The following is a 10499-nucleotide window of genomic DNA, read 5'->3' as shown; positions in this document are numbered from 1 at the left end:
CCATGGAGGAAGTACCTGACCATGTCGTTACTTCCTGTGTGACCTTTCTTCAGGAGGGCCCAGGCGTCTGAGACATGGCTTAGGGGCAGAGAAAACAAGATGTAATATGAAAACCGTGAGCCACACAGAGCCAGAGTACATGGTATACATACAGTAGTCCATTTGGTATAGCACATGCTAGTGTATTTAGCCCTACCTGTTCTGTAGGAGTACGTCCACACAGAGCTTCAGGTCGTGGGGGGTGTCTGTGGCTAGTCTGGTCCAGTAGATGTACTTCAGAGCCAAGCGGAGCTGCTTTCTCCTCAGCAGGCTGTGGATGATGCAGTGGTGCTGCCAGGAGAACCATGGTGGTTCAGACCTGGGGCTCAGCAGCAGCTCCATGGAGCCCTACACAGAGGCAATGACAGCCATAGGAAAATCTGTCGGCTCTGTTGAGCCCTGCTAAATCCAGGAAGACATACACATCGATAGACTGAAAGTTATAGTGAGAGCAAAGGTACCGTTAAGTGTCCATGGTCGAGGAGCCAGAAGGCCCGGATCTGCTGGGAGAAGCTGGGAGGGATGATGAAGGCGTGGCAAAAGGACTGCAGGAGGTCATCTTTGCACTGCAGGAAATGTGCCATGTCCAGGATGAAGTACATGAGCTGTGCACAGGCTGTGTTAAGTGTAGTGTACATAATCAAGAATACTGTATATTCAGTTCAGTTCACATGACAGTCATATTAACACAGTCATATCTTTGAGGACACTTTATGGATTCTCCATGTTCGGATACAATGGCCTGAACAGACATGTTGTTGACGCGAGGCACCAGCACCAGCTTCAGAAGAGCCTGCAGGTTAGGGGGTGGATAGCCCTGGTCTGTGCAGTCCTCAGAAATCCATATGGGCCCATGTTGTTGGTCCATCTGAGCCACCATACCCTGGATCAGTGAATTCCACCTTTCCCTTCCCTCCTCCTCCCATCTAATCAAATAAAGAGAAAGAAGATGTGGAGAATAGATTTTTAAAAGATTGATCAGGGAGTAAAGGAAGAAAACAGAAATAGAGCAAGAGAGACCTATCAGTGATTTAAGAGTTACCCAAGAGTGTGGAGGGCAGCTCTGCGGTGGTTCTGATCCATCTCTCTCCACATCTGATAGATCCGCTTCATTTCTTGAGCCTCTGCGAGGAGGAGAGGACAAGTCAGTGTACCTATAAATACTAGACCAGGGATCATCAACTAGATTCAGACGTGGGCCGATTTTTTCTGGAGCGGATGGGGGCCGGAAACAATATTACAAATAATTTGTAGACTGCAAATTGACCACAAGAAGCCAAAACAGATATGTTTGACTAAGACAAACCATTTCAAACCTTGATTACATTTGTATATGATCACGCTTCTCTCTATTAATCATGGGAATACTTGGGAACAGATTTCTTTAAAAAAAATCCATTGGAGCTGATTTTCCTGGTGTTTTTACAGCCTTATGTCAAAAAATAAAATAAAAAAATAAAAAATAAATAAGAAATATTTGGCCCCCAAGTTAACACCCCGTGGGAGAAATTTGGCCCGCAGGCCGCCAGTTGGGGAACCCTGTACTAGACTAACCTTAACTTCAACCCTAAAACTACAACATACAACACTTGTTACATTGTACTTTGTAGAATAGTTACACAGTAGTAACAACTCTGTGATGCAAAGAGTGACCGGTTTGTACAATTTGACTGTTTGTCCTTCTATAACGTTAACGTATGGATCCTTACCAGGATACTTGGGCAGGAGTCCGGTGATGCCCCACCACTGTACAAGCCGACCCAGCCAGATGTGTTGCTTCAGAGCTCTATGTATCCGATTCCAGTAGTCCTGCCGCACAGCTGAGGATCCACACCCAGCCCTGCAGACCACACACGGGATCCCCAATCCTACATACAGATGGAGGACAGACAGTCACCATTCAATCATGATCAGAAAACAGCTCTCTTGATAGAAACTACAATTCCAATCCTATTTTTACCTATATTGTTACAACCATACCAAATGCTAGCACTACGTGTCAAGGTAAGATCATTGTATTAAACAAACTAGCCAGTTGATATCATTCATGCAACAATATGATCATTGTGAGTGGGGGGCCAGGGTTTGAATACTACTGCACCATGCCAGAAGTGTGTCAGGCCGCTCTGCCTCCTCCCCCACTGGGCCAGGGTAAGCAGGTTCCTCAGCCGCTGCAGCAGCAAGTGCACCCTGGTGAAGCAGCTGTGGTCCAGGAACATCCACAGGCCCTGGCAACGGCTGAAGCCTAGAAACAGGGGAGGGGAGGAGGGGGGACCCAGAGAGAGGGGACAGCAGAAGACCTTTGTAATAAAGCTGTGGAAAGAGCTGGGATCGATAGCCTTTGGCTCTGTTTGGGATAGCTGGTGCTGTGGTGCATCTCTCCTTACAAAGGGTGAGTAACTCCTTCTTTGAAACTTCAGCCGTCCTCTGGACCCAGCTGCTGAAAGTAGCAAGGCTGGCCTCCACATCAGCATTTCCCACTGAGAGACAAACAAATTAATGGAATGAGACAAATTCATGCAATTACATAATGGGTCATAATAAAAAGCAGCATGAACTGAGAAGAAATGTTACTAATGATCACATATTATAATCATCAAATCATTAAAGTATGTTAAAGTATCCAACCATTCTTAGACACAGTAAGTGGCTGTAAGTACTGTATGCTGCATGTGATTTGAATCTTGCCAGTCCAGTGATCTGACCTTCAGCTGAAAGGCTGCATATCCAGCGCAGGATGGCCCTCACGTTGTTGCTAGCCAAGGCCTGTGTCCACTGATCCTCCGTGTCCATCATAGTCTTGCTGTTGCACCCTCTCACACCCTGAGAATGTTAACAGTGAATGTACCAACCACATACAGTGCATTCGGAAAGTATTCAGACCCTTTGACTTTTTCCACATTTTGTGACGTTACAGCCTTATTCTAAAATTAATTCAATAGTTTTTTCCCCTCATCAATCTACACATAATACCTTATAATGACAAAGCAAAAACAGGTCTAAGTTTTGCAAAAAAAAATAAAAAATACAAATGAAATATCACATTTACTTAAACATACAGACCTTTTACACAGTACTTTGTTGAAACACCTTTGGCAGCAATGACAGCCTCAAGTCTTCTTGGGTATGTTGCTACAAGCTTGGCACACCTTTATTTGGGGAGTTTCTCCCGTTCTTCTCTGCAGATCCTCTCAAGCGCGGTCAGGTTGGATGGGGAGCATCGCTGCACCCCTATTTTCAGGTCTCTCTAGAGATGTTCAAATCGGGTTCAAGTCCGGGCTCTGGCTGGGCAATTCGAGGATATTCAGAGACTTGTCCCGAAGCCACTCATGCATTGTCTTGGCTGTGTGCTTAGGGTTGTTGCCCTGTTAGAAGGTGAACATTTGCCCCAATCTGAGGTCCTGAGTGCTCTGGAGCAGGTATTCATCAAGTGGATCGCTCTCCACTTTGCTCTGTTCATCTTTCCCTCGATCCCGACTAGTCTCCCAGTCCCTACTGCTGAAAAACATCCCCACAGCATGATGCTGTCACCACCATGCTTCACCGTAGGGATGGTGACAGGTTTCCTCCAGGCGTGACACTTGGCATTCAGGCCAAAGAGTTCAATCTTGATTTCATTAGACCAGAGAATCTGGTCCATTAGGTGCTCCAAGCGTGCTATCCAAGCGTGCTATCATGTGCCTTTTACTGTGGAGTGGCTTATGTCTGGCCACTCTACCATAAATGCCTAATTGGTGGAGTGCTGCAGAGATGCTTGTCCTTGGTCACCTCCCTGACCCTTCTCCAGCAGTTGTTCAGTTTGGCTGGGCGGACGGCTCTAGGAAGTGTCTTTGTGGTTCGAAACCTCTTCCATTTAAGAATGATGAAGGCCACTGTGTTCTTGGGGACCTTACATTCGGCAGAAATGTTTTGGTACTCTTCCTCAGATCTGTGCTTCGACACAATCCTGTCTCGGAGCTCTACGGACAATTCCTTAGACCTCATGGCTTGGTATTTGCTCTGACATGCACTGTCAACTGTGGGACTTTATATAGACTGGTTTGTGCCTTTCCAAATAATGTTCAATCATTTAAATTTACCAGAGGTGGACTTCAATCAAGATGTGGAAATATCTCAAGGATGATCAAGGGAAACAGGATGCACCTGGGCTCAATTTCAAGTGTCATAGCATTATGGGGTATTGCGTGTAGATTGATGAGGGAAGAAAACGTGATCAATTTTACAGTAAGGCTGTAACATAACAAAATGTGGAAAAAGTCAAAGGGTCTGAAAAAAATCCCAAACGCACTTTAAAAGAGAACATGTTCTCAAATCCTTCAAAGTCTGGTCAAATTAAAATTCAGGATAAAAAAACTTTCCGTACAAATTCACAGCTACGGTACAACATACTTGGGGTGAAGTCAATCAGACAGCGCAGTCATGCGATCCTTCTCTGTTGTAATTCATACACACAGTGGCTACACATCAATGTAATCTATTTTTCAATAGGCCATTACTGAACATAATCCCTCATATCTATAGATGGTTTTAATCCCATTCCAAAGGAAATGCATTAAATAAATTAACATTAAGTCATGTTGCTGTATTAACACTGGAACTACAAACCACAAGCATCAGAGAGGATAATTGGTTTTTAGATCAAATACAATACTGCATAGGATATAACATCCTTTACAGAATTGAAGGCCAATGTTATGTGTATGGCTTTAAGAATGTACTTGCAGTGCCGTAAAGCCTAGAGGGCTGCTATCCTTGATATTTCCGATAAGATGGAATCACAGTATGAGAGTATACTGCAAGTGACAGCCATTTCACTGAAGAACCATGATTGACTAAACTGGGAACTCCAGAACTTACCTGCCACATTGGTCCGGTGCTCCTGGGATCGCTGTGGATGTGCTGACTGGGCCAGTGTGTGTCCACAGTGGAACTCTCCTCTTACACAAGCTCCTTTGGGACATGGTAATCCAGTAATCTCGATCTCATTGGCTGATTGGCTGTGTGGATGCGTATGGACGTGTGCGTGAGAGACGGAGAGAAAAAAAGGGCTCAGGAATGGGAAAGAGTGGGGGGGGGGGGGGGGCTGGTGAAAGTGGTTTGAGGCAAATACAATAACACCATGAGGATGATGGAGTCTGTATTAAGATATCTGGAGCTTTCAAAACTCATGCTTGACTTTCTTGGGCCATTTCCTTTCCGCTGACACATGCATAGTGTCATCAAAGCACCAGAGGGCAGCACAAACTTTGTTAATTGTATCACATTAGGACAAACTATCAAACAATCTGACACATGATCAAACAATCTGACACATGATCAAACAATCCGACACATTATCAAACAATCCGACACATTATCAAACAATCCGACACATTATCAAACAATCCGACACATTATCAAACAATCCGACACATTATCAAACAATCCGACACATTATCAAACAATCCGACACATTATCAAACAATCCGACACATTATCAAACAATCCGACACATTTTCCGTATTTTCTTGTAAGCATAATATTGTCCTCATAACAAAATTGATTTAGACTTGATATATTGCCTTACTTGGTCTCATCCTGTTGACTTGGAGACTAAGACTCAAAGGAGAGCTGACTGGACACAAACGTACAACCATCCAAACACGCCTTTGGCCATTACAACTCTTTGTGGTGCTGCAGTCAGATTTGCGCAGGTGGCAGAAGGTACGTCCAAATCCTACAGGGCAGATTAGAGGGAATTATTAGGAGGGTCAGGGGGCTTGGCCAGCAGACTGGACTCACTCTGACGCTGCCACAAGCTGGTGTCTGTTACTCCACCGGAGTCACTACGGCTAAACTACCTCCAGGCCAAGCCTTAAGATGACTGTCACTGAAGAGAAAAAACAAACAGTGATGGGAACCAGATCAGACAGATAACAAACTCAGCAAAAAACGAAACGTCAACTGCATTTACTTTCAAATATTTGTATGAACATAAGATTCAACAACTGAGACATAAACTGAACAAGTTCCACAGACATTCAATTAAGGTTAGTCACATAATGGGTCCCTGAACAAAGGGGGGGGGGGGTCAAAATCAAAAGTAACAGTCAGTATCTGGTGTGGCCACCAGCTGCATTAAGTACTGAAGTGCATCTCCTCCTCATGGACTGCACCAGATTTGCTAGCTCTTGCCGTGAGATGTTACCCCACTCCTCCACCAAGGCACCCACTCTTCCACCAAGGCATCTGCAAGTTCCCAGACATTTCTGGGGGGAATGGCCCTAGCCCTCACCCACCGATCCAACAGGTCCCAGACGTGCTCAATGGGATTGAGATCCGGGCTCTAAGCTGGCCATGGCAGAATAATGACATTCCTGTCTTGCAGGAAATCACGCACAGAATGAGCAGTATGGCTGGTGGCATTGTCATGCTGGAGGGTCATGTCAGGATGAGCCTGCAGGAAGGGTTCAACATGAGGGAGGATGAGGTCTTCCCTGTAATGCACAGCATTGAGATTGCCTGCAATGACAACAGGCTCAGTCTGATGATGCTGTGACACACCGCCTCCAGACCATGACGGACCCTCCGCCTCCAAATGTGAATCCGACAATCACCACTGGCGAGACAAAACCGCGACTCGTCAGTGAAGAGCACTTTTTGCCAGTCCTGTCTGGTCAAGCGACGGTGGGTTTGTGCCTATAGGCGACGATGTTGCCGGTGATGTCTGGTGAGGACCTGCCATACAACAGGCCTACAAGCCCGCAGTCCAGCCTCTCTCAGCCTATTGCGAGCACTGATGGATGGATTGTGTGTTCATTGTGTAACTTGCGCAGTTGTTGTTACCATCCTGTACCTGTCCCGCAGGTGTGATGTTCAGATGTACCAATCCTGTAAAGGTGTTGTTACACGTGGTCTGCCACTGTGAGGACAATCAGCTGTCCATTCTGTCTCCCTGTAGCTCTGATTTAGGCATCTCGCGGTACGGACATTTCAATTTATTGCCCTGGCCACATCTGCAGTCCTCATGCCTCCTTGCAGCATGCCTAAGGCACGTTCAAGCAGATGAGCAGGGACCCTGGGCATCTTTCTTTTGGTGTTTTTCAGAGTAGGTAGAAAGGCCTCTTGAGTGTCCTAAGTTTTCATAACTGTGACCTTAATTGCATACCGCCTGTAAGCTGTTAGTGTCTTAACGACCATTCCACAGGTGCATGTTCATTAATTGTTTATGGTTCATTGAACAAGCATGGGAAACAGTGTTGAAACCGTTAACAATGAAGACCTGTGAAGTTAATTGGATTTTTACGAATTATCTGTGAAAGACAGGCATTTATGAATCTTGCAGAGATAAAATAGGTCCTTCTGTATGGTGCTCTCTCCTGATATCCCCAGTCTGTAGGGATGACCTGTGACTGTGTTCAAGACAGACAGTTAAGCATGGGGTTTCTCTATTTGAACTCTGTATTGATAATGGTGCATGGGGCATCACATTGTTATGTGAAACCTCTGAGGTGGTAAACAAAATGATTGAGACATCAGATGCTATAAAACCATATTTGTAGTCTATTATATTTGTAGTTTATTGTATTCTATTTCTTCTGAATAATTGCTTAGCAAATTAGCTTGGGCAAGCTTGCCCAAGTGCTGTGGATCCTCAACTGGGTTTCCGTGGTGACAGTGGTGATTCTGTTCAGTGTGGGAATCTTCCTGAAGGTGGAAATCAACAAGCTGATGGCAGAGGGACCTCCACTACGTCCCCAATATGCTCATCGCAACATGCCTGGAAGCTGCTGATGCTACCATACATCATCTGCACCTTCTTCTTCACCTTCTGCATCCTGGTGGGGGCGCTCATGTGCTACGGCATGTGAAGTGAGCTGGACGAGGCTCTGAACCTGGGGCTGGGCGACGCCATTCGCTACTATAAAGAAACAAACACACCAGGGCAGGCCGTTGCTTTCTGAAGCACACTGTGGACCTGCTACAGATCAAGTTCCAGGTCCTGCTTGAGAACTATACCTAGATCATGCAGTCCAGCGGCCTCACCATCTGGCTGTTTGACGTGAGCATAGCAGTATCCTTATAAACGGTGATGTGGTTTCCATAGAAGTATATGGTACCTGCAAGAGACTCATAGTCAAAATCTAATCAAATTATCACATGTGCAGAAAACACAACTGGTGTAGTAGACTTTACAGGGAAACCTTTCCAAGGTTTGTACAAAAGATGCAGAATTTAAAAGGTGATAACACAAAATAAAATAGTAACTAACACTCAATATCTAGTTTTGATTTACATTTGGTTGAGTTGTCAAGTGAATTCAACGTGAAATCAACCAAAAATGTCACCCTGTCATTGGATGTAGGTTAAAATTTGGGTTGAAAAAAAAAAGACAAAATTCCCTTACCTTGATGGGTTTTTGCAAATCCAACCACATTGAATTTTGGGGTTGAAATGACATGGAAACAACGTTGATTCAACCAGTTTTTGACATATGGGTTTATTTAGACACAGCAAACCAGTAATTATAAAGAACTTACTCAACATTGCAGTATTCTGCTTATGACACCTTCTCTTAGCAGGGAAGTTATCTGGGCTTCTGGTCCATCTCCCATGCCATTTCTCCTCAGCTTGATTAGTAGAATTGTTTATTCACTTTGTATGCTCCCTAATCCCACACTATATCTCTGTTGTGATATTGGCTCTGGGTTATTCATGCTCAGTTGTGTGTGTGTGTGGCACACCCCATGCTGTCTACTGGTTTACATGGGACTGTCCCAAAATACACATCCCAAACCTACAACTACTTTTGGGAACCACATATTTTACTCTGGTCTACTATAAATGATAAACAAATGTTATATGTACAGTATCTTACATGGTCTAAGGATTACCTCAGTAATGTTTGTTTCCTGTTGTAACTGTCGGTGCTGGCGGGGGTGCGTTACCTCCAGACATCCCTAGAGAACGTGCTGAGATTGGTGAGATCCATGCCCACGAGTCAGACGGCTGGCTCCTGGAAAACAGCTTTCTGGAGACAGTCCGTTCCAACTTCAATATCATAAAGAGCCTGGAAAAGTGCAAACAGATTGACACAGCCAACAATGGTGACCCCAACATCGATGTCCCCTCCACAGCCCACTATGGACCAGGCAACGCGCCCTCAAAGCAGATACCTGTGGCCAGTTGACCCTTGCTCCAACACTTACCTTGAAGAGTCCACTCCACAGGGTCCTAACAAGGTGAACAACCAGGCAATACACATCAAGTCAGTTTGTCCAAAGGACAGGAAGTGCCTCAAGCAATAAAAGCGACATAATGTTTGCCTGAAAGAAACATTGTGGCGGCATATGACTGGCTAACATTATTTTGCAAACCAAGCATTGTTCATAAGAGGGAGGATTATCATTACAAGAGGGATTTGGTGATATGACAGTCTGCAAATGTGTTTGCAAAAGGAGACATCCAATAGCAGATTGGTACAGAAGACAATACCATAATTGATAACATGGAAATGTACAGCAGAGATTGTTTAGCAATAACATACAAACAAAATCCATGTTTCATTGATTCTATACCATGATGTAATGCCTTGTTACCTGTTTACATATCAACAAATCAACTTAAGCGTGAAAACCAAACTGTGCTTATATCGCATTTAACTTCACTCAACCCTTAACAGTGACATGTATTTATGGATGCCAAGGGAAGCCAGGCCTCCCCCAAAATTGTACCATTAAAACCTCCCAGAAAACATAAAATAATTGATATTTCGTCTCGCTGTGTTTCATAATTTCCCTTCAATTCGCAAGAGGCTAAATGTTTCTCACCGGAGAAAGCATCCGAGCGGGCAAAACAGCACCCATCTGTCTCTATATGTGTAGCCCATATATCTGATGCCGTCTGGTCAAAAAGAGTATGATATTGTTGCCGCCCATAGCATCGAATGCAAGGGAACCCAGCGAGCATTTGGCCTCCCTTTATATTTTTAAAAATAAAATAGCCAATCAGCGTTGAGCTAAACTGAGTGAGCTCAACTGTGAATGGTCGTGGTGCACCAAGTGTCAAGGGAAGCCAGTTTGGATTTGGCTTCACACCAATCACATCACATCAAAAGCCAAATATCATTGACAGAAAAAAATTGAATTGTTTAATCTCATTGTGTGTTGTCCTCCGAGGGCTAGCTAGCTAGCTAAAATTGTCCCTTTCCTAAATTAGCCATGGATGGAGATAGGGATTTGGACTAGTGATTTTACTTAATTTCCGTACTGGCCAATTATTATAATGGCGATTCTGATCCAACCATAAATGCATACATAGTGCCCCTTGCCTGCGAGGATGTTAGTTCAATATGTAGCTAGATGTAGTAGGCTAATGTTAACTAGCTGCCTCATTGTTGCCCATGAAAGTTAGTTAGTCTAGCGAGCAAGCATTTTAGCCAGGTAGCCTAGGACAAAAAAAACTAAAAGTGTGTAGGCTAC

At 44.4% G+C, this 10499-nt stretch overlaps 1 protein-coding gene and 1 pseudogene across 1 annotated transcript; one reads left to right on the top strand and one right to left on the bottom strand.

Annotated features, from left to right (window-relative positions):
• Window positions 1-255: 255 nt before the first annotated feature.
• Window positions 256-2835, bottom strand: LOC135507489 (protein ELYS-like). The gene is made up of 7 exons (XM_064927010.1): window positions 2745-2835; window positions 2427-2519; window positions 2141-2284; window positions 1749-1907; window positions 1082-1163; window positions 776-965; window positions 256-644 (listed from the first exon to the last, which is right to left on the bottom strand). Exons 1-7 carry the CDS (start codon window positions 2833-2835, stop codon window positions 480-482), a joined length of 924 nt encoding a protein of 307 aa, XP_064783082.1. The 3' UTR covers window positions 256-479.
• A 1973-nt stretch (window positions 2836-4808) lies between these two features.
• On the top strand, window positions 4809-8041 carry LOC135507488 (photoreceptor outer segment membrane glycoprotein 2-like; annotated as a pseudogene).
• The last annotated feature ends 2458 nt before the right edge of the window (window positions 8042-10499 follow it).

This window comes from Oncorhynchus masou, chromosome 21 (genome assembly GCF_036934945.1).
Source record: "Oncorhynchus masou masou isolate Uvic2021 chromosome 21, UVic_Omas_1.1, whole genome shotgun sequence".
Lineage (NCBI taxonomy): Eukaryota > Metazoa > Chordata > Actinopteri > Salmoniformes > Salmonidae > Oncorhynchus > Oncorhynchus masou.
The sequence above is the reverse complement of the archived record's forward strand: the minus strand, read 5'-3'. Positions and strand labels throughout refer to the sequence as shown.